This window comes from Ursus arctos, unplaced genomic scaffold, assembly GCF_023065955.2.
Source record: "Ursus arctos isolate Adak ecotype North America unplaced genomic scaffold, UrsArc2.0 scaffold_37, whole genome shotgun sequence".
NCBI classification, from domain to species: domain Eukaryota; kingdom Metazoa; phylum Chordata; class Mammalia; order Carnivora; family Ursidae; genus Ursus; species Ursus arctos.
The window spans coordinates 13,772,368-13,798,087 of record NW_026623053.1 but is presented as its reverse complement, the minus strand read 5'-3'; the positions used below and the strand labels follow the sequence as shown (position 1 = coordinate 13,798,087).

At 36.5% G+C, this 25,720-nt stretch overlaps 1 protein-coding gene across 4 annotated transcripts in view; it reads right to left on the bottom strand.

The window, feature by feature from the left end:
• The window catches only part of AKAP6 (A-kinase anchoring protein 6), a 457,477-nt gene that overhangs the window by 54,282 nt on the left and 377,475 nt on the right, over positions 1-25,720 (bottom strand). For all 4 annotated transcript variants that reach the window (XM_057306386.1, XM_048222174.2, XM_026513573.4 and 1 more), the window contains exons 10-11: positions 21,040-21,186; positions 17,739-17,963 (exon numbers count right to left, since the gene is read on the bottom strand). In XM_057306386.1, the coding sequence (XP_057162369.1) occupies positions 17,739-17,963; positions 21,040-21,186 (372 nt within the window). The remainder of the gene's footprint in view (positions 1-17,738; positions 17,964-21,039; positions 21,187-25,720) is intronic.

Genomic DNA, 25,720 nt, shown 5'->3' with positions numbered 1-25,720 from the left:
TAATAAGCAGCAAAGGTAGGATGATAACGCACGCAACCCGAATCCCAAGCCAATTCATAAAAACATTATGCTACATTTCCTTCATAAGAGAGCTGAAGAGGCTTGTAAAATTTCTCCATTTTCAGACTATTCTGGTCCCCAGTTTCCAACCAGACGTGGCCACAGCCATAAATTTATTGTTGCTAAGACAACCAACAAGTTCTTTAGTATACCTTTCAGGAGTCTATATTATAACCATTTTTAGGCCATTGTTAAAAATTAGTAATCTACGCAATTCTTAAACCCAGGGTGGTTGTGATAGCAGAGATGGAAAAAATACTAATTCATTCACTGAACAAGTATTTATTGAATACCTACGATAATGGGCACTGTTCTGAGTGTTTGAGATGCATCTGTGAACAAAAAGACAAACTTTCTACCCACAAAGACCTCACATTCTAGCAGACAGTGGAGGATAATCTCTTTTCTGAGAAAAAATGTAAGTTATATAAATAATCAAAAAGAGATTGAACAAAAGTAGGAAACATTCATTAGGCCAATGATCATCCAAGTTTCCAGCAGACGGTCAGCAGATCTTTTGGTCCTGATGGCTCCATTCTTGAGCCAGTTATGTGCTAACCTTAACTATATCTAGTGTATAAGTATTGCAAATAAGACTTTCCATCCAGGAACTGTAAAGAGGTAATTCTTCAAAACAGCAAAAAAATTAAAATACCTCAAGTGAGGTACGAATGATGACTTGCATATTTTAAAGGAAATATGGGCAGATGACATCTCCATATTTTAACTGATTCCAAACTTAAAAGACAACATCAGTCGATATAGGAACTCAGCTCAGTTGCAAAACCTAGGACTTAATCTATATTGAAGCTAAATATTCTATAAGCATGCAGCGAAGTGCAAAAAATAGCAATTGAAAAATGACATGATTAAATGGCACGGCATGCAATCATTTGCTCTCAATTATATCAATGTATCTTCTTCGTTTCTAGGAGTCAGGCAGAAATATTGTTTTTTAAATGCCTCTATTAAATTGGTCACCAATAATAAAATAGATGAGAGTCCTAATAAGCTCATTTACATAACATACATCATACACTACAAAACTATTCTCTCCAAACAGTTTTGCTCATAGATTTGTCTCCTGGTTGTCATGAGTCTTTGCTACATTAGCAGATTTCAAAAGCATAATACTGCCTTCAGGACCATTTGTAGAAAAACGTTTATGAAACTTTTCTAGTTAACCCTTGGCAGGATCCTTATTGCTAATTATGGAAAAGGTATTGATATAATATCTTGGCTGTCACATTTTATTATGGTGATGGTAGAAGCAGAATCTAGGTCTGACATTTTGGAAATACCATCTAATTGCAAGTTAGAAACAGAGAATGACAGTTTTAAGTAGATTATAACTTCTTTCAAAATAACAAACTGGTTTATTTAATGTAAAAGCTGGATTTTAAAAATAGCATTAAAGACCCCTGAATTGGTTTACCAAGCACATCTCTATCAGCTTCTTGAAGAAGATCTGGGATGTGTGCCAAAATAGTTTCAAAACTGTACATGACAATATAAGTCTAGATTCTAACACCAAATGATTCCTTATAACCATTTAAAATCAAAATATTTCCAATGAATACTTATATTTTTTAAGAAAAATCATCTCCCCGCTGTTCATCTAGGCAGCAGGTGAGTGGGGTCCAAAGACCAGTCATCTTAACCTCCATGGCTTAAATAACCTGACCTTTGACCTAGAAAAAGATCTAACTTCTTCTTGCAATCTTGCATCCTCACCAACAGAGTTGAATCATTAAGGGCCGCCAGGACTATTAGTTAATACTATGAATTCTTCGAAGAATGGTGTCATCAAGGGAAAAGCTAATCATTCTTTTACAAACACTCACTTGATGTTTTAATTGTACCTTCATGTGTTGAAAAATATTAATTATATTTGGAAAGGAGTATTTCTATTTCTATTAGCTATTTTCTTAGCTGTGGACTAAAATATAATAGCCATTCTAAAATTGCCGTCCCTCACTGTGTTACTCCATGAAAGCTATTGTTATCCCTGTGTGGTATTCTTTAATTTTTTCGTGACTTTCCCTACATTAGGTTAAGTACTTTTAAATATGTTTGTTTTTAAGAATCAAGCTCAGTGGTCATGTGCTTAGTTCATATTCACATGTAATTAGTAATATGTTATATACTTCCTTTTCTAAATTAAAAACACTATTAAAATTCTAGACATACAAGACAATATGAAGATTAAGTTACTCTAAAGAAAACTGTAATAGCTTACAGATTGCTTGTATCATTACTAAAATGCTGGTATCTATTACAGAGTCTCCCTGGAATAAAGAATGCACTTTTGGCAATAATCTTTTAAAGAATGTCCATTATTGTGAAGATGCTAAACTAGGCTGCAGTTATAGGAAGGTAACTTTTAGCAATCAGGGGGGGGGGTGCTGGATATAAGTGCAACGTAGCCATTATACTACAAAATACCTTTTCTTAAAATCCCACAATCGCTCTTTTCATAAGCAGATAAGGCATTAATTGCCATTTATTTTTACATTATTACATTTTGAAATCTATTTACAACACCCACTGCACTTTTTATCTCTTATTAGATTCCATGGGAATCATTTCAAAGTAATTCTGGGGGAATGGATAAAGGTGATTTGCCTCCTCTAGATTATCTGTTGATCCCAGCTACCCGAACTCATCTGCGTGTTTAATGGATGTTGGGTATTCACCGGCCCGGTCAAAGGAATATTCAGGATAGTCTTGAGGAAAAAAAGAAAAGAATTCTATGTGACACGGTACAGCACAATACACCCATTAGGCTAAATCTATAAAAGAAGGATCATTGTAAAGATCATACCTGGAGAATGAAATAGCAAGAAAAAGCAAGGAGAGAGAAAGTGAGAGAACACAGAAGCAAGGAGGACCTAAGAGGAATTCCCAGGGATAGTGTGGAACATATAGGAGAGGGCAGATTCTTGAACTAACTGGTTTCATGACTCACTCAGCTCTGCTGCATGGTATTTTTCTAGCTCTCTCATCCATACACAGTTGACTATTCCTCACCCCTCTCCTCCATCAAACCCTATTTTCCCAAATTTATCTCTGAGTAACATATTGTTTATTTCCTATGAAGCCACTCTTGGAACTTGTTACAAAGCTCAGAGCGCTACTTGAAGTAAAACAACTAGGAACTGCTATTTTAGGGAAGTATTCGTTTATTCCAGAATCCTACAGGTGGGAAATAAATGAATTCAAGAACACTTGGGACACAATAAGAATGCAGGAAGAGAGCTGCGCTTTGGGGAATAACACCACTAAAAAGGAGGAAAATGATACTAGGGACAAAAAGTCAACCCTGGAAAGACCCTTCTCTTTATTCATTTACTTCTCCCTGACCTGGAAGAGACTGAGGTATAGACAGCTCCACAGACTTCGTATTTCTGATTTTATTTTTATAGCATCTAAATAGGGCATTTTCCTATGAGTTTGGATCACCAGGAATTTGCTTCTTAGCTCTTTCCTTTGCTTTTGTGTTGGAAACCCAGGGCAACTCCACTCCACCAGTTTTCAGTATTTCCAGACGTGCAGTAATGCTAACCGCACTCTCAGGGTCGTTTAGAAGTTTAACTAATATATAACAGCAAAACACTCTTCAACCATTATATTAGGTAGTAGAAAGATGCTGACTAAATATTAGCCAACTGGTAAATTGCTCTAATGATTATTTAGCTCAAAGCAATATTCCCGAACCTTGTGAAAAGGAAATGTAATAAGAACTTCAGTCTTTAAACACTCCCATAGCTAAAATAAAGCAGAGGTCCAGGAGAATTTTTTGAGAGCATTTTCTTGAATAAAGTTAATTCTCCTTTTAGAGGATTCTGTTTTCATTTCTTCTGAGACACCATGTCTCTCTCCCGCTTGTTCTGTAAAAGATGACTGAATATATTGGGAGGTAGTGCCTTCATTCATGCCATCTAATATTTTGGTAGCAAGGCAGAATATACGTCATCTGAGCATGAAGGTGTTCCAGTTGAACGTCTGACAAACACTTGGATTGAGGGGAAAAAAGCACAACTTAGAGTCTTCTCCTAGTCTGGCAGTAACTAGTTGTGTGATCTCAAGTAAATCATGTAACTTTTATGTGTCCTCAATACTCTTTCTCTAAAATGCAATGATCCTTTAGCTTTTAAGATCTTCTGGAATCAGATTATTACATAAGCTTATTCTGTTAAGAAATGGGAAAAATATCATGTTGTAGTCTACTATGGACTTACAAAAAAAACAGTAAAATACAACTCTGAATATCTCTCAAATCAGTTGCAAGTTGACTCTCATCTTCTCTGGTGAAATTCTAGTGGTGAAAGAATAATTTCATTTTGTCTATCATTTTTACTTATTTTCTGTTCACTGTCCTGTACTGTAGGAAACTACTTCAATTGGACCAGTGTTTTGTTGTAATCATTTGTATGAATCAACCTTGCTTGGCCTCAGATTCTGCTCATGTGTTCTGCTCATGTTCTAACATCTTCAGAGTCTAACTCCAAAAATCTTCATAGTGAGAATCACAGGCCTAAGCAAAGCACACAAAATTGAAAAGTCAACTTCCATTGTTGCTTTCATAAAGCTTTGAAGTCTGTTGCACCAACGTTTTATTGAAAGTTAGGATGGCATGTTTGAATGGATATCCATTGGCTATCTTGCTGGTAGTCTTGGCTGACAGATAAAGGAATGAATGGGTCTTGAAACATCCTTCCAGTTCCTAAGAGTCATTTCTCCTACCATGACTGAAGGGCAGTATAGAATGCCATTTTGAAAAAGGAGGAGAGCATGGAAGAACCTGGTTTACCACCTATCCCAACTTCTCAAAGGAACTTCTAAAACCAGACCTGCTGATCCATTTTTACACTTATTCTCATGACACTAAATTCAAAAAGAAAGAAAAATATCCTTGGGGAAGAGAATGCAATATTCTAAATGTACAGGATATAAGTTAGGATTTAATCAACAGTTTAGAGCATCAATGAAATTAAGAGAGATAAGTTAGGATATTTTTTTTTCCAGATGGGAAAAAACCTCTCCTATCTTAGAGAGGTTTTGGGAGGATTAATGAGCTAATGTCTCTAAAGCTCTTTAAGCTCCTCATATGGAGGTACAACATAAACAGAAGGTGAAAAATGATAGCAAACTCAACACTGAGTTGAACTCCTGAGAGTAAAGCCCCTGGAAATGAGAAGCTGCTGCAGGTCAAGAGGGTAGGTCTCTGAATTTCAATACCAAAGGAGCCTTGGTTTATTGTCATATGTATTTTTAATACTGCTTAAAATAGGACTTCATAGTATTAATAAGTATTTCTACATTTCCTGTTGATCACAATGTCTCTTGCAATGATCATTTTTTATTTCTATTCATCAAATGAGATAGGCTTATTATTTCTATTTTATAGAGAAAAAATTGAGTTGTGAGAATTGCAAAGACATCGGTATTAACTTGCATGAAATCAGTGGTTTGGTATTATTGGACTAAGGACTGGATTAGGATCAGGAGACGTGGGCTGCCTTCTGGCTCTGGTGGTGTGGTCATTTCATTTATCAGGGACTTGTTTTTTTCTTCTTTGGAATAAGAAGGTTGAGCTAGCTAAGTGATCTCAGGTCCCAACTCGTGATAAAATCTGCAATCTGCTAAGTACTTCTTGAGTATCTAGTGACTCTTAGGTACGTTGTCTATGGTACTAAGAAGGGTATGCAAAACAAATATTTTAAGATAGTCCTACTTTTGAAAAGTTTATACTCAAAACAACAATGACATATCACCACACACCTATTAGAATGGCCAACATTCAGAACACTGACAACACAAAATGCTGAAGAGGATGTGGGAAAAAGATTCTTATTCAATGCTGGTAGGAATGCAAAATGGGACCAGCACTTTGGAAGACAGTTTGGTAGTTTCTTACAAAACTAAACATACTCCTACCATACAATCCAGCAATCGTGCTCCTTGGTATTTACCCAAAGGAGTTGAAAACTTATGTCCACACAAGAACCTGCATATGGATAGTTATAGTACCTTTATTCACAACTGCCAAAACTTGGAAGCAACCAAGATGTCCTTCAGTAGGTTAACGGATTAATAAACTATGTTATAATCAGACTATGGGATATTATTCAGTGCTACAAAGAAATGAGCTATCAAGCCATGAAAAGACATAGAAGAATCTTATTACTAAGTGAAAGAGGTCAATCTGAAAAGGTTACATACTGTATGATTCTAACCATACAACATTCTGGAAAAGGCAAAACTATGCAGAATAAAAAGATCAGTGATTGCCAGGGTTTGGGGCAGGGGGCTAGGGGTGAGGAATGAATGGGCAGAGCACAGAAGATTTTTAGGGCAGTGAAAATACTTGGTATGATAAACCATAGTGACAGATACACATCATTATATAGCTGTCTAGACCCACAGGATGTAAGCATCAAGTGAGCTATAATACAAACTATGAACTTTGAGTGATCATGATACGTCATTGCAGATTCATCAGTTGTGACAAACGTACCACTCTGGTGGGGGATGTCGATAATGGGGGAGGCTATGTATGTGTGGGGGCAGGGAGTATAATGGGAAATCTTTCTACCTTTTCCTCAATTTTGCTATGAACCTCAAATTGCTCTAAAAGAAATAGAATCTTAATTTAAAAAAAAAAAAGATTCCACTCTGGTTTGTTGCTAAGACGCATAGATTCTTACCTACACACACTAGAATAACATTTAAATAAGCACAGGAATTTCTTCAATTTCTTATCTCCAAGCCTCCAGGCACGTGCACATACTATTGGGTTCACTCTCCCCCTCCTTCACTTCAGATCTCAATTTAGAGCCACTCATTCTAGGAACTTCCTTGCCTCTCCCCAGTAATGCCCCCTGTACTTCCACAGCACACTATGTTAATTCCTACCACAGCACGCGCTGCAGTCTATTCCACTTGCCTGTTGACTTGCTCCTATCCCCCTTTTAGATCGTGTGTTCCTTGGAAGAGGACAATGGATGGTTCACCCTAGTACCCAGCACAATGTCTGACATAGGTGTTTGCATAAGGGAAAAGTATTGCATAAATTTAAAATATCTTTACCCACACTCCCAAGTAATCTCAAACTGGCTTCTGTTTTTAGGTACCAAAAGCCATCTATCCTTACACATGTTCTATTACTTCCAATGCTTTTTGTTGAAGATTCTGTTCCTTATTTAAAGGGGACCTGAAGGCAGAAGCAACAGCATTCCAGGAAGAGAGGGGCTCTTAGTGGGAGAGAATCCTGAGGAGGCCTTCTACTTTCACACTCCTACCAGCATAGCAGTTCCTAAATCCTGTCATCTCTAACCCTGAGGTCTCTCTTAAATCCAGCCTACTATCTTCCACTATTAATACACTATTTCAAGTCCCCAGAACTTATCACCTATGTTACAGAAGAGCTACCTTCTAACAGGGCTTTCTCTCTCAACGCTGATGGACACACAACTCTGCAAGACCTCTCTCCTGCTCTGGGACACTGAAGATGCCCACTTAGCTTGCTTCCAACCTCACCTGATATTAGATAATGTAGGTACCCAATGCTTTAGTATCAACAGACAATTTGCTATCCCTTGTATATGGTCTATATTTTTCTCATTCTGGAATTTAAATAAAACTAAGGGGAATCAAAATTTTCTGTTTTCTTTTTGTCTGGACCTGAAATATCTCTCAGACGATCTACCTATCTTAACACTCAGTCCTGGAAAACAAAACTCCCTCCTTAAGAATAAAGAGACATAGGAAAATCAACACATACACTAACAGACACGGTAGTTCAAAGGAGGGTCCATTGTGAACACTCAAAGCAACAGACTAACAGACTCCTTTTGAAACAGAATACCTACAAGAAAAGAGAAAACCTTAGAAAATTTTAATCCATTTCTCAAAAATATGCACAAAGATATTGCATCCATAGCACTGAGGTAGGCACTTCCGAAAATGAAACAAATTAAGATCAGTAAAGATTGTACAAAGATGAAAAGAACCTTTGGTGAACTAAAAATTGCAATGAAGACAAACTACAAAATTAAGTACTGCAAAAACAGGAAACAACCTTGAAAATTCCACCAAAAGTCCCTGTTAAAGTGGAAATAAAAATACATTTCTTTAAGTGAAGGAAAGATCCAGGTGACTCAATATGCACAGAATAGGATTTCAAACAGGAGGTAACTAAATGTATGGAGAACTTGTGACAATCAAACAGTAAGTAAAATTCTCTGATCTAAAGCAGAATTTCAGTTTTCAAAAGCAATTAGGACTCACCAAAGTTCCCAGCAAAAGAAATAAAAAGAGACCAAAACTCAGTCATATACAAGTGAAAAAACAAGGTTACTACGTAGCAACAAAAATCAGACTTCTCCTTTACAACTATAAATGCCAAAAGAATCATTAACAGTTCAGATGGTCAAAGGTTATATTCCCCATGGCAAAATTTTATATTTGGCCAAGCTACTGTTTATATGTAAGGTCAAGTAAAATAATTTTCAGACACGCACGGGTTTGGAGAATATACTAAGGATGTACTTTTCCTATAAAAATTATTAGAAGACAATATAATAGTATTAAGAGTAATTTTTTTAAGAAAATGGAAAACCATGGTGTTAAAAAAAACTGATGTTGAGCAATGAAATTATTATAATTAATTCTGAATTATTTTTCATATCTTTATGAAATATAATGCAAACATCAAAGAAATTATTGCAAGTATGAGAAAGAATGTAATTACATTAGTAAAATAACAATAATATTAGCTAATAACTAAATCCAAGATATCAACAAAAATGGAGAAACAGCGTAGAGGATGCAGAGAAGTCAATTTCTCATTTTAAAAGTGGCATCAGTAAGAAGTCGATTCATTCTTATTATAGAATATAAAGGATATATTTTTTAAAAATTCCAATTCACTAGGGTAAAAATGAACAAAAAACATGTATTATAGCAAAATATTTAAACAAGACCACAGTGTAAGCTTCATGCATCACTAACACTCAGCCCAGTGCCTGCCACATGGTAGGTGTCCAAGAAATATTTATGGAATGAATAAATGAGTGAACATGATGAAATAAAAGCAATCTTAATCTTATCAGCAATCTTAATCAAAAAACTAAATGTGAATGGGCTTGGTGTTTTTATTAAAAGCTAAAGATTTTCAGATTTCATTAGAATGCAATTTATAAGAAAATTTACCTAAAACAATATACCAAAAAACTGACAACAGAATGACAGGGAAGGATGTATTATGCCTTTAGATACATGGTGAAGTACTTCAAGGCACCTAATAGATGGGAAAGGAATAAAGCAAGGGGAGGGTCTCTGACTGTAGGGTCTCTGGTTCGTCCTCTTAGATTCAAATCCTTCATCTCTTCAACCTGCTCATTAACTATATATATATTTATTTTGTATATATAATTAAAATTATTATATTATTATGTGTGTATATATATATGAGATTTTATGTATGTATGTATATATATGTATGTATATTTTATGTATGTATATTATATATGTATGTATATTTTATATATTATATATATTATATATATTTTTTATATATTATATATATTATATAGATAATATATATTATATATATATAATATATATATATATATGAGATTTTATTTATTCATTTGAGGGAGAGAAAGAGCATGAGCAGGGGGGAGAGGAAGACGCCATGCTGAGCAGGGAACCCAATGCAGGGCTCAATCCCAGGACCTGGAGATCATGACCTGAGCTGAAGGCAGATGCTTAACCATCTGAGCCACCCAGGCACCCCACTGGTCATTAATTTAAACCAAGAGTTTTCTGCATTCCACTTCTCACAGACCCGTACATTTGCTTGTCATCACTGTACCAGCAATTTATTGGTATAGTTCTTTCCACTTTTAAATCAACCAAGTCCTGAGGATGTATAAAACAACAAAACCATATAAATTCATGTTACCTATGCCACCATTCTGATTGAAATTCATAACTAGGAAGACCTTTTCTTTCCCATTTTAGACCAGCATCTCTATTCAAATTATAAAGATACTATAATGTTAGAAAGGAAATGGGTACGAAGACAAAGTTGGCTACTGTGGTGCCAAAGGCAATAAACTCTGGTTCAAAAGATGCCTTTGTCGTTCTGAAGCATCATTCTCAATGAAGTAAAACATGACTCCTGGTACACAGAACTGGCTATGTGTTGGAAGTTTTGTGCCAGACCGAAAGTGTTGTTTAGAGGAATTAAATGGCATCTATAATTGAATAAATTTATCAAGGAAAAAGAAGCCTACTACAGAGTCACAGAATGCCAGAGGTGAAGGGAAGCCTTTCAAACCAAAACCCTAAATTTACAAATAAAGAGTATCAGGCAAAAAGAGATTATTTACCGAGATCACATAGCTGGAAATCCTAGATCATAATGTCGCCAACCAACAGGACCGAGTGAGGGCACTCAATTAACACTACGCACTGGTGAACTGCAAAAGAATAATGTTTTACTAAAGTTACAGAAGAGGACTGACCACTCCTTATGAACATGAAAAAAAGAAATTTTGCTTATCTCCTTAAATGGAGATCTAATTGTGTGTGTAGAGCAGTAATCCGGGAGAAATAGGATGAAGATCTAAAAAGAGTGTTTACAAAAGAAGGTCATGGAGACAGAAAATGGGGAAGAAGAGGGACTCTAAGTAGCTGTTTTACCATCTTGCTCAAAAGCTGAAAAGTAGTCTAATGTGGAGACCCACCCTTGATAATCTGGGATCTGGTCTATTGCATCCTAAAAGAGCCGTGCTTTTCACAGGTGAGAGGCGAAACTTCAGTAAAGACCTAGACATGGGTCTGTCTCACGACCCTGAGATCATGACCTGAGCCATAAGTCAAGAGTCGGATGCTTAACCAACTGAGCCACCAAGCACCCTGATTATCCCCATTTTTAAGATGAGAAACCTAGGGCCTTAAGGAAGATCATGGATTAGAAATAGGTAGAGCCACTATAAATCGAAGAATCTTGAACCCATTGGTGCAAGCTTCTTCACTATTATGGGTCAGATGCACAGCTCCTACCCTACACTTAGATAAGTGGACAGCATGGAGATGAGTTTGAAATTCTGATCTCCCAGTTTCTTCCCAATTTGAGTTTATTAACAATAAAAATAACATTTAAGTAATGTTAAGAAATCAATGAAGAATTAAGAATAGAAACAATCACAGTGGATTCAGAGCCTAAATGCAGTTCTGCTGATTTTCTAAGTAGCCATAAAGTAAAGATGGGTGAGACCTCGCTCATCTTTCTAGATTAGCATTGCAGCCTTTAATTCCCACAGATCTGGTTTACCTGATAGCAGTAATACAAATGACACATATGAAATGAGTACACAGCTATATCTTTGTATCCTCAACTCACTCCTCTTCATAAAAATCGTGCAGCATCTTCTTCTAGTAAAAGGTATGCTCAGAAAGAATCAGGCCTCTGTTGTTTCTTTTTATTTACTTTAAAAGGCTGCACTGGGAGTGCCTATAAAAATTTCCTGTGGGTCTTCCCACCACCCCCAGATGGTAGTGTATATAACATTTATTTAAATATATCTTTGAATTTAAACCTTAGCTCAGCCAAATTTTTTTAAAGGCAGTTCTGGATTGTATCCAGTTACTTAAAATTACTAAAGTGTTCAATGATGGATTTTTTATATATGATGGGAAAAGATATCTGATAAAAGCTGAATTCAGTATTTTATTTTGATGAACTTACTTGGTTAATATAATAGCTTTTTAAAAAAATTATCTAAGACATATAGAAAAGATTAAGCCCTGTCTGATGTTTGTTGATTTTGAAAGCATTTTCATGCTTTTGTCACAGCCAGATTGAATCACTGTAATTCTTTGCAGCTTTGCCAACAACATCATTACTAAGTTTGTAATGGCTCCAGGACACAGCAATGGGGATGATCCTGGATCTGTAGGAACCACAGCTTCCTTTCACTTATTTCAAAACTTCCAAAATATTATCTTCTGTCTTCCAACCAAATCTCCTTAAAAATATGGTTGTGGGGGACACAGGAAGTGTGACTCTTTATGGTGGCATTTGAGATTGGTTATAGTGGACATGGGAAATTCCCTCTAAATGTCTTGGCTAGGTTGGTCCAATTTTTTGCTTCTGGAAATTACACAGTGAGATTTGGGAAAATATTTCTTAAAGCATGTGAACTGTGTTTAGCGCTTTTATTTATCTCCTTTTTTTAAAAAAAGTATATTAGTGATATTCCTTTTCAGAGTAATTACTTAGTAATGCTGCACATTTAATAATTTGACATCCTTTTAAAGACTCTACCCTAAAACTTTGATTTCCAAGATTTAAAACATTGACTCACTGACTTCGTTCAGTTGGCTGTCAAGTTTTCAGAAATGGGATGAGGAACAAGAGTAGGCTACCAGTCCATTTGTTTTTTTTCTTTTCAGAAATATATCTTTGACCTAGGGACTGTTGAGTCTACAAAGTACTGGCCAATTCTGGAATAGACTTACTAGGCCTGACTACCAGCTCTATCATTAACTATCTGAATGACCTCAAGCAAATAACTTCCATTTTCCCTGCCTCCGTTTTCTCATCTATAGATATGGGATAATAAACTACCTGCCTCAGGATGGTGATAAGGATTAAATAAGCAAATGCAGGTAAAACATTTAGAAACTGTGACTGACATCCTATGGACACTTGGTAAGTACTGTCTTTGTTCAAATAGTTAAAGAACGTTTCGTCCCTCCCACTGCCATGCTAGAAGGAGATGCAGATGGCAGCCATTCGCATATTTATGATAATTTTTGCAATCTAGAGCAGGGTCAGGAACCTAAGGCCTGAGGGCCAAATCTGGCCCACTGCCTGCTTTTGTAAATAGTTTTGTAAATTAGTTTTATTGAACAGACTATATTAATTCATTTACATATTCCTGGTGGCCGCTCTTCCAGGACAGCGGCAGTGTTGAGTAATTGTGATAGAGACTGTATTATCTGGACTTTTACATAAAATGTTCGCCAACCCTTGATTTAGAGGACAACAAAGCTTCAATGTTTATTTTGAAGGATCGGTGAATGACCAGATGGGAAAATACTGGAATTTGAACCCCGAGACCATGGCTTTTGCTCTGTTTCTGCTCCTAGTTGCTGTGTGGATTCAAACAAGTCATGTTGACTTTCCACCTCTCAAGTTCATCGTTCATAAAAATAGATAAAAACACACCCATAAGAAAATGATCATAATTTTTGCCTTACATGATTAGTATAACATTTAAGTAGAATAACTTGGATAAAAGTGCTTGGTCCAATTTAAATCGCTAAGCAAATTTGGGGCATTAATCATTGCCAAGCTTACCAAATCTATTCCACTCAGTCACCTTCTTGAGGACAGAGCCTCTTGGCAGCTCTAAACTTGTCCTTCCCAGGCTGGTTGTGGGCCCAGTCTAGTGCTGCAGCCTCTTTGAGCTAGTATTGAATAATTTCTCCCCAATTTGAGTCTACAGAATAACGATTTTGGTTATGGAATACAAGGACTGTATGATTAAGTAATGATTTTCTCTTTGAAGGGTCATCATTAAAGAGTAGTGCTTTCCAGCCAATGGCATTGAAGCTGCACACACACGGCTCTAAGGGACCCTTGGCCAGCTGACCTCATTAAATCTCTGACATGCTCTCCACATTTGATTGCAATGGTGTATTCAGCCCTCGACGATTTTGCATTTCTGTCCCAGGGCTCTTAGGTTTACATCTCGGTGTATCTCCCCATCCTAGGCTTTGACTCTCTCTCTCTTAAGTAGAATTTTGCCTTGTGTCTAATCCTACCTTTATCACACTTACTGCCTTCCAGAAAAAGAATACATTCCACAATTACTTTTTCTCTTCTTCTGAATACTTGAGATCCTGATCCTTCTCTCATCCCAGACCAACCTCTAAGAAGGAAACAGTTGTGTCTACAAAGTGATGGGTTTTCCTTTTTACAAGCAGCACCCTCCCAGCCTGTTCTCCTGGATGGAGCGCTGCAGCTTATCTATCATTACTCTGGGTGCATATAAAGGAATTCACTCTGTTAAAAGCCTGAGATTTTAGAGAACGGAAAATCATAAAGCTAAGTCCTATGGATAAAGCCTGCCTTCAGTGTGACCAATGACAGCAGAAGACATTTGGGAACACACAAGAAGAGGAAAAAATGTGGCAAAGAGTTCCACACGTAAAGGTTCTCTAATAACTCTTATCTGAGAGGTTTTTATCACTTAGAAAGGCAGAAGGTATAGGGTCTTTGGATTTGTGGTAAGTAAAAAGTTTTTATTCTGCATATGCTTATTATCAGTTATGATTTGGGCAGGTTATAAACATTATGTTACATTATTATTATATTACAAACATTTGGTTTAATTCATCCAATGAATGTGATAATATACAGAACACTTGATTAATCATACATTAAGCGCTAAAGAGTAAGCGGCTCAGAAATATTTAAAATTCTGGCGAGGAAAGACATTTATTCCAACAGACAGGCGTAAAGCTTTCTTCCAAAACAAAAAAAGAAGTGCCATCATGCTAGATCCACTTAGCTTATCTGATCAAACTCCTCAAGGTCAAAACTTTAGAAGGGACTAAAGCTTCAAGCTATAGAGAAAAATTATCAGGGCTCCATAATCTCAAAAAGTTGGAACGTTTCCCTTTAAAAAGTGACACACAGCCAAGAAGTTTACACTGATGTAGTACAAAAATGTAAAATAAACCCACAAATATTTTCACCTCCCAAGATCTTCAGTAGGTAAAACTATTTGCTATTCTGGCCAAATTGCTAGAGATCGTGGCTGATAAACCAACCACAAAGAAATAGTGACATTTAGTTCTGTCCTGTTTTTCCCTTTGAGTCATCCAGCATTGAAGGGCATTCAGTAAATATCAATAAATATCAATTTTGCAGAGTAGTTCAGAGTCTTTAGCGTCAGACAGCTCTGGATTTAAAACCTAATTCTACCACTCATTATATGTGGCCTTGGACACACAAAACTTAACCTCCATGTGCCTGTTTCCATTTTGCAGGATGTGCAAAATCAAGATTCTGATACCAACTTCATAGGTTGCTATTAGCATTAAATGAGATACATGTATACTCAAAATGGAGTATCATACAATTGTCAAAATAAGTGAATTATGGACATACTGAATGACAGGAATGAATCTTGGCATTATAATATTAAATGAAAAAGGAAGTCTTAAAAGATAACATACAGCATGATTACCTTTTAATAAAATTAAAAATAACTAAAATAAAAAAATATTCTTTCCTATCAAAGGAAAGGAAGGGCACAAAGAATATTGGGTTCATGATTATCTTAGATAAGGAGAGGAGGGGATGGACTAGGGCTGGGAAACCATATGGGGAGGTGAACATTATCGTCAAGGTCCTACCTTTTTTGGGGAGAGGTAGAAAAGTCTCCATATTTATTATATTATTTTAAAAACATCTAAATATGCAAGAGTAGGGTATAAAAGCAGTTAGTTAATGAATAGTGACACCGAAAACATAAAAATCCTCTAAGAAAAACAATCTTTGAAGAAAAGAAATAAAATAGCAAAAAGCACGTGATAGTCTTTGGTACTTTTGAAATGAAAATTCTAGGATTATTTTCAGGCACTAAAATGCACATGGTAGATAATGAATTAGGTGTGGTGAATATTTTCATAGTGGCTAGAAAGTATTAGCAAATGACTAAGACACCTACGAATTATCTAATGATCTGGAAGTCTACAGACTTCTCTTTGTCTCTCCCTATTTCTCTCTCTGTTTCTGAAACTCTCCAGTCTGTTTCTAGGATAGCTGAAAATCACATTGATGACACCATACAAAGCTAAAGCAGAAAGCTAATGTCTTTTGGAAGCACCAGCAAAATTAATGCAGAACTGCTTGTTCTCCATTTATAATAATGACAAAAGTGGGAGGCGGGTTGTTTTTAAATATCCATGAGATATGGGGGTAGGTACATATATAAATAATTATAATAACGAACTTCCTGTTATTGTTTCCAGTTATTATGTAACATTTTCGGGTTTATAATAGTAAGAGATTCCTATCCCTTAAATGCACCATTACAAAAAGTAGAAATAATAATTTATGTATGTAAACTCATAATGGTGTGAGATAAATACTATCAGTATCCCATTTTATAGATGAAGAAATTGAGGCACCAAGGGATAATAGAAGGTCACACACCTATCTGGGGCCATTAACTGGGTCACTAAAGCTGTGATATAGATACTACAGAGAAAAATATATTTCACATCATCCAGCCCACCAATGACCAGGATGCTTAATACGGTGCATGTTACGTTCAAATAACACAGCGTTCAAATATCTGAAAACTCCATCTCCCTGTAATGGGGGTCAGGGCAAGACAAGTAGGGATGAAATAACAAATCTTCTGGATGTTAGATTTTAGGCAGGAAAACCCATTTGTCTTGGGAAGAGCCTTTCATTTAATTTCCAGTTTGGTCTTGTCAATTCAATGGCAGAAAAGAAGGTCTTCAACCAAAACAATCTGTAGGTGTTTAATGCAGGCAGTTTATGGGGAAGTACTGTGCTCTTACCTTTGAGGGCTCCTCCTCCTAGGCTATGCAGGTGAGCAAGGTGAGCCCGCCTGTCTGGCAGATGAAAGGTGAACCACATGTGACTACATTCTCTGATCGACTGCTGGAAGATTGCAGGGCTGCGAGGGGATGGCAGGGCACGGGATGGAGAGCCGGGGCGGGGGGTGGGGATGGGGGAGGATGAATAAAACCTGGTCCTGGAAGGCTTTGCAAAGAAACAGTTGCTTTGTCCTAAGAAGTTCTTTCCTTCTTGGTTTTCCCCTTTCTCCTCTTTGAGACCATTCATGCCAGAAGGTTTCTTGCCACCAAATTCATATCCTATAACCCCAGAGCCTCAGACTGACAACAGCCAGAGCCCAGTCACCGCATTTACAGGAGGATTCAAGTAGTACAGGCTAGTGTAGGCCTGAAAGAAAGTATTTGGATTCTACACTGCTTTTGAGTAGATAGTGCATAAACCATGGGAACAAATGGGGTAAATGCTTCTTCTTCATGGACATACAGTGAACACACACACAGCTGTGTGGCTAAGGTTGGCATTTTTCTCCGATGGAATATGCCTGTAATGGAGGAACCTCTTACTTTATTTCTTCCCTCCATAAATAGTTGATTCTCTCATATGTAAAAATTATGTTTCCTTTTGTTAGCATTAATGGTCTTCAATTAAATCACGTGCTTTTATCATATCAATTTATGGAAGTATTTTTAGCCGCATTATTTATGGAACATTTAGGTCTGCCTTTCAAAGTCCTCAGTAATCTTTAGTGTCTGCTGGTCTGCTTTTAATTTATCGAAGCCCTCCTTCCACGGGCGTTGCACAAAACACACAAGCAGCAGCGATTTCCCCTATACAATGTGTATTTGATAGGCTTAATGTTCATCTTTATACACACAGACGCTGGCAAACAAGAAATGTGGAAGGTGTCTACAAATTCAAGGAAACATTTAAGTGCACAGTGATACACAGATACATGGGTATCATACTTTATGTACTTGATAAATATTTCATCCCTACCATAAAGAAAGCTTTTTATCAACTTTGATTGTTTTTTTATTACCTTAAAGTATTGCAGTTGTTTCTCAGCATTCACTGTTCCTTCCTTTTCTTGTCTCAGGCAGGAATTGAAGATGAAAAGCTCTGTATCTCTTAGCCACCCTTTCAGTTCTTTGATCCTGACCTCCAGCTGCCTTACCAGGTTTCCGCTTTCGGGAGAGAGCAGGTCACGTGGACCAGACCCACTGTGTCCTGCCATTGTGTCCTGGATCTTCTGTCCTAGGGTTTTCTACCGCATCAGATTAAAAACAAAAACAAAAACAAACACAAACAAAAAACCACCAACAACAAAAAAACAAAAACATAGATTAGCTTCGGTACCAAAAACATACCACAGTTTAGTTAGTAACAAGAGCCACCTGGAAGGTGTCCAGCTGCACCTGCCACCTCACAACGGACATTCAGTTCAGATTAGCTCATTGTTTCATTTAGGATTTTCGAATTCTTCAACAGTGTGTGTTGTTCTGACTACCACTAGAGGCTTAAGAAGAACTCATTCACTTATAATTTCCTTTAACAGGAAGGAAAAGTTCACCATGGTCACTGATGAAAATTCATTTGAATTCTCATGATAGGAGTTTACAGTAAAATATTCTCTGCATAACATTTTCAGGAGATAGAAGTCTGAGTTTAATCAATATACTAAAGAGGCCAAGAGTAGATTGTGCATGGAAAATTAAATTCCTTCTTTTTTTTTGAGGGGGGGTTCATAAAGTACAATTTCCCAAACCATATGACTGAGGGCTGTTCAGAAGGGGTAGCCTCCTTGGCGCTGTTGTTGCATTTTGCCTGACTTGGAAATTGTTCAACCCCACAATTCTTCTCACTTTGCATTTCTGGATGCTAGACTTTCTAATATATGTGTCAAAGTAAGTCCCAATCCACTATGTTAGAAGCCTTCTTAGATTAACCACTACGGCATGAACATGCAGCTGAGAGGGATTTTTTTTTTTTTTTTTTGGTGGAAAACACTCTGGAGAATCAGTAGGAGTTAATCTATAATGATGAATTAAACCTACAAAAATAAGCTTTAAAACACAAATAAAATTAAGTCAACAAACATTCATTTGCTGTGTAGTGTTCTGTAAATAGGATCCTTAGGAGATCATAACAGAAAAATCGCCTTTCTTGGCAACACCCTTGTATTTTCATGGTGCAAATATTGATCATTTGAAGACCCTCAGTGGAATCCAGATTTAGCTATTGTTTTTATGCTGTAACAAAAGTAGCAGCAGGAGGTGAAATCAACGCCCTTGGAGGGTAGGGTCACAAAAAAGAATTTATTGCCACTTTTTTGTTCTGGAACAGTTTGCAATCATAAATTCTTCATAAACAGAATACTTCAGAGAATGGTCCGTCTTCATAAATATACGACAGAGGACATCAATTTCATTTAATTCACAATTTGTGTCAGCACAGCAGATGCCAATGCCTGCCTTGATAGGGTTGTTTAATATGCAATTGAGACAGAGTAATATGCAGCACAGGGGACAAAATTTCACAGATTAAACTGTACGCACCACTGACATTTCATTCTAATGTATTTCCATTCCACACTGTTCACCTTAGATGAAAGTAATATGAAAAACCATATCCCTCTATTTTACTATTGTTAGAAGTTAAAATCCTTGTCTTTAAATTTTTTTCATGCCAATTAAAATGTAATCATGCCAATTAAAGCAGTGTGCCTGGTGGTGTTAGTGCGGCATAGGTTTTGTTAAAATCTTCCCTCTACCCTTCTCTCCCCCTAAATCATTACAAAACTCTGCATATCATACTCCAGTGGTATTTTTGTCAAAATGGCAACCATTTTTCAGGTATCTGACTCACGAAGGATAGCTAACTATTCTGTTTCTTTTTCTTAATATTATGCTGATTCAAAATTTTTGTTGAGGAAGCAATATACACGACATCAAACAATTTTCAAAAAAGATGATTGTCCGTTACTTATCAAATTAGAAATGGATATGTTAAAATACAGCATAAACTACTGCTCTCCCTATCAAGCACGTAAAGTTGCTGATCTCATCTATTTAGTGAAACAACCCTTCAAAAATGTAGTACGCTAACCACATTTCTCCTGTAGGAGATCAATGAATTCTGTGGAATTTAGTAGGTTCCAATTTAAATCACCATATTATAAAGTGGAAGCCATTAATTCCTATTAAAAAGTAACGTAACAGTAGGCCAGAGGAAAAACTTCCAGTGTTCTAAGTTACTGTGCACAAGGGTAGAGTGTAGTGAATTTAGATGAGAAAGCAAGCATTTAAACCTGCAGTTTTTAATCACCTAGATTAAGTATGGCATAAACTGAACACTGGCATTCCTCCAAGTCATCAAGGTACACGGAGAGCTTTTTATTCAAAATATTTTTGGAGTATTATTTCTTTAAAATTAAAAAAAGTCAGGAAATGGAAGGCATGCAAAATTATGCTCCATAACTGACACCACCCATACTTTGCTGTTATAATTAATCATTTAAGTAATTGACAAATTTAGCTTACCCTTGATTTGAAGTGAAGGCAATTTAGGAGAGAAGTTGATGAAAAAATACAGTTTAACCTCTCTCTCTCAGCTGTCTTCCAACAAAAGGACAGCACTGCCTCCTGCACCGTGCCATCCTGGTCTCTGGTTAACAGAGTCTCTATATTGCCTTTTTGCCAGATTCTTGCATCTCAGTCTTTGGCTGAGACCCAGCCCATCATTGCGTGAAATGAATTACATGAAACTTTTTTTTTTTTTTTTTTGGCTTTTGTTAAAAGTGAGCTGGAAATTGAGGCACAAAACAGAGGCCGATTTCATTCTGCAATTCAGATTTGGGTCAGATTTGCATCTTTGTTTTGGTGGCTTTAGTGTGACTTGAAAGCTGTAGTGACAACTCCACTTTTCATCTGAAGGGTACAGTAAATAGTTAAACAGTGGATGTCTCTAACATGTACCTTCAGAATAAATTCTATTAACATTCATTCAAGCATGACAGTCAGTGTATATCAGATATACTGTATTATAGTTGACTTGGTGCATACCCATAATACATGGCATATTTTACTTACTTTTTTATGTATTAAAGAACCAAAATTATTAAAATCCGAGAGGAGACAAGCTCAGAGTAAAAAAAAAAAATCAACAGAAAAGGAAAAGCAGTGTTTTCCCCTCATAATAGCATAAATAGCTTGTTTGAAATGTAGGTAGTGAATTGAAAGAGAGAGATATTTGTGCTTCAAATTAGAAATCAGACAGATAGAGTACTTCACTACACAAAAAATGTACACATAACCTACAAACAGTAATAAAAATGCAAATACCCCGAGCAGTTCCCATTTTTCATTAATTGAATCCACTTTTTCAAGGAGATCATTTGGTAGTAAAACGCCACCTTTCTTCAAAGCTTCAACCTTACTAAGCAGCTCCGTCTTTTTCAGGTCCCTGATGGACATTTCCACACTGTATCGCTAAAACGAGAAGAGAGAAGGACAGATATCATTAGGGAGACAGGTGTTCTTAGAAAACCTTTGAGCACAGAGTTAGTGATGCTCATGGGTGTTAAAAGTTTTTGTTTCCAATAAAATGTATGGGGAGGCTAAGCCGAAGTACCTTTAGTAGTTCAGGAATATTGCTGAAATCAGTCCAAATATATATCACTCACACATACATAAACATCAAAGGTATTCCATTTAGCTGACTAAGATTCATGTCATTTTATTATTTTTTTTAAGATTTGAAGATTTATTGATTTTATTTTTAGAGAGATGGAAAGAGAGAGAGTGAGCCAGCAGGGGGAAGAGCAGAGGGAGAGAATCTTTCAAGTGGACTCCTAGCTGAGCAAGGAGACCAATGAGGGGCTCGATCCCACGACCCACAACATCATGACCCGAGCCAAAAGAGTCAGATGCTTAACTGACTGAGCCACCCAGGTGCCCCGATTTACGTCATTTTAAAGTAAAGTTTACACACACATTTGATCTTTAATTTAAAATATTCCAAACAGGAAAATACCTGGTCCAGGGAGATTAAATATTATAGTTAATATCAGTCAATATCTGGCTCCAGAGTGCTGTCCATCTCTCATCTCTGCCCCACAAAGGACTGGTGGTACAGGTTGTACAAATAAAATAATCCCTGAAGATTGTGTGGACCCTCCTCCTTATCCTTTAAGTCTCCTGAATTCTCAGTTAACAACCCCCCCCTTTTTTTTTTACTTAAAAACTGCGTGGACTTGAGAAAAGGTACATATAGAGAAAAAAAAGAGCAAAGCAGTGCTTTGGAAATGGTTACAAATCTATGCTTCTTTATTGATTACCATAAAATGTCCCCAAACATTGCAACTGACTACAGACACTTCTTCCCCAATATACATTGTATTCTAACAAACTGCCAAGTGAGTCTCTGCTAAAAGATGTTTTGCTAGAGATAATCTCAGTGCCATTTAATATGGCAGTTACTATAGTGATTCTCTTCAAATAACTCTATTTGGATAACTTCATAGTTAGAAAGCCTTGTATTATGAATAACTATAAATGATTCTGGCTATATTTTTAAAATATACTACACATAAAAACACCTCTGAGTAGAAAACTAGATTCTGGTTAAAATATTACACATATTTTACAACTTTAGCATGTTTCCAAAACATAATGGTAATCCCCCCAATTTTAATTTGAGGCACATAAATTGGGCCACTGAGGCCCTTGGTAGTATTGCTCCATTGTGCTAAGCTAAGTAAGACGAGCACCTTAGCAGATCTAATCAGAAAAGCTGTTGTCTGGGCAAAGCAGCAAACCAGCAAGTTCAAAACATGCCCAAGCATGTTACTCACCCTGAAAACTAGCTACTATATAAAATCCCAAACTAAAATACAATTGGAAACGGCTTAAAGGAAAAGAAGGTGTGAGATCCTCGCTTTGGGTAATAGATCCTCAGCATTTCCGTGCGTCTGTTTGCATACTTTTAGTTTCAGAGTTTAATCTTTCATTTACACTAAACATGCACATCATTTGTATTATGTAAACTTCTCCAAATGTTAGTCATTTGTGGATCACAGAACAAAATGTTTTAAATGAGGTGATTTAAAGCATTTCATAGTATTAATGAATGTTGATCAGGATGTCAAAGTATCCAAAATTACATGAATATGCATAATGAAAAAAATCAAGGGTTGTTTTAGAGCTCTTCCGGAATTTGACCCGTGATACGTGGGAGATTCTGATTGCATTTTCTAATGCCAGGCAATTACCTGGACCATGCCACTCCAATACTTAAAAAACACACTGGCCACTCAAGTTTTCTGGACAAAACACTCAACAAGTATTCTAGAAACCCAGATAGTGTTTTATTTATCAGAGTGATGATTGAGGAGAGGGCAATCTGCTTTCTGTAATCAGATTCCCATCTAAAGAGGATACTGCTGACAAAGATTTACATAATTAATTTGGTAAGACTTCTTTGACATAATATTGGGGAAACCAGCATTTCAGGCAGGCAGAAGAATCCTATTCAAATCTTTTGCTTCTGCCACATGCACTGACAGAAGCAGTCTGCCCGCTCTGCCACCTGGGAGCAGCCTCAACCAGTTATCACTGTCACTGATGACAAGCGCATCCCCTCTCTCTTTACCCCAACTTTTAATGGCTCCCACACAGCAGATCAGTCAAGACAGAGAACAGTTTAGATTTGTCCCATAAAAATGATAGTCTTGTAATAATAAAAAATATAAAAAGCAATTAATTTAATTTTAGACATAATAAAATAATTTTCTCTATGAAATGTGGTACAAGTAGTCACTGCAACGGCTATTATAAAAGGTTATTGCATTAAAAAAACTTGTCTTTATGTACGCTCCCTGTTGTGTCACCATGTAAAATAGTGTAGAAATAGCTTGATTAAAGACGTGATTGATGGACAAAGCCTTCAAACTATGAAAGCTAAGAGAACCCAGCTAATTGCGAGGTGTGCTGCTATGTGCACGAAAGCTAGAATGTCATGTAATTTAAGGCAAAAATATTTATTTTAATTTTTGAGGCACTCCAAAGGTTGGATCTGATACAATTTAGGACCTCAAGTTGGATAAGAATGTAGCGATGCCAGAGGGTTGTTTCCATTGAGGCCCAGAACATTTTGTTCTTCTCTCTTCAACATCTTTTCAGAAGCCTTAGATGGGAAGAATCAACTGCCAGCCCTATCAGTTCTCAGTCATCCTATCAAGTAAGGCTACTTTCTCCTGTGGTGAGAAGATAATTTAATCTTCATATTCATTTCATCCACAGCACTAAGTGAGCAGAGGCTGCCCCATTGTGTCCTATAGTCTGGGGATATTATGATAGAGACTACTCTTCAATAGCCAAAAATGAGATTAACAAAGTTAAAGTCAGATGGCTTTTCTTGAGTGCTAAGGTAAATAAGCATCCAGTATTTAATTTCCCCTCAGCACCTGCTGTGGGCCTCTCTGTCTAGTCAAAAATAAAATATACTCTATTGAAAGGGCATATTTACATTATTAAGTGTATTTGCTTGGCCAATTCAACTTTGACTAATGAAGCCTCCTAATAGATACGTGAATGATCTAAATTAAAGACGCAGGCCACTCCTATGCTAAATGCCATTCCTATGTGTACAGAAGGTATATAAGAAAACTTTAAAAATAGAGTTAAAAATAACCACAAACACTAGCTTGCTGTTTTAACCAAAAATTAAAGAAGCTTTTTAGAAATTCTTATTCAGTGCTTACTTTTTTACAAACACAAGTGCTAAAATTGAATTATAAAACAAAGCCAGTAAAAATAGGGATTTCTGAAGTAAATATAATTAGAAATGCATAAAGACTTGATTGAGATAACTTTTTTGACAGTTATGCTAAAGGCTCTTTTCCCTCCTAAAATCTTTCTTTCTTTCTTTTTTTTTTTTTGTTAAAAATCACACCAAAAATTCTGCCCAAATGGAGACTGGAACAATGCCTTGAAACAGTGTTAATTGTCACCATGGAAACCAGAAGAATAAGCCATTTTGAAACTGGTATAGAAGGCACACATTGAGCAACTCAAGCATTTTTCTGCCTCCCTCAATGTTAAAGAACAAGATGCCTTGTCACTGTGAGGTCAGAGAAAGAAAGCATCATGAAAGGGTTGTAGATGCTCACTGTCTAGTAAATAAAAAAATAGAAAATAAACTACATACAGCTAATGCTATAAGACTCTACCCAGTGAATCTTTTTGAAATAGAAAGATCATCAAAAGATGGCCAGGATGGGGGGATGGATTCCACCTAAGCAAAACTTCAGGGCTATATTATGTGAACCTTGCCCCCAAAGCTCCCTGGGAATTCTGCTGTTGTAATAAAACTTCAGAAGAGGAAAGAAAAAAGGCAGCATGATGGAATTCAAAATAATGCTCTAAAAGCACACAGAGAGATTAAGACATCCATTGTAAGACTTTTGTATGGTGCTTCTGTTGGTTATGCTGAAAAGAGACCAGACATTGCTGAGCAGAGAGTGAAGTTTGGGCTACAAGAATCACAAGAATTAAACCAAAGAATTTCCTTGATTATTAAAATAGTCCGATTCTGTGTCTTCAGGGTTGGAGTATTTACATCTTATGCCATATTTTAACTGGGCTTTACGTGACTTTCTATTAGGAAGAGTTAAAGCAAGGAAAATGATCTAGTTATTAGAATAACAAGTTTGAGTGTCTTTTCCAGTGCAAAGTAATACCACAAACACCTGGGTATCCAGCATAATCCCCTTTTCCCAAAAACTCACAATAGAAAGATAGAGAAAATAGAGCAAGAAAAAAAAATGTTTTTTAGCTTATTTACAAGAAAGCACATGCTAGGAACACACCAAAACACCAAACTACTGGTAAAACTATACGTGAAAATATGCATTTTTGCACAAAACTGCAGAGATGTGTCTGTCTGTGACTCCCGTATTGTGCTTTCTGGCTAGTGTTTGCCCTCCTCATGCGAGGCTTCATGGTGGCCCCTCAGCAAGTCCAT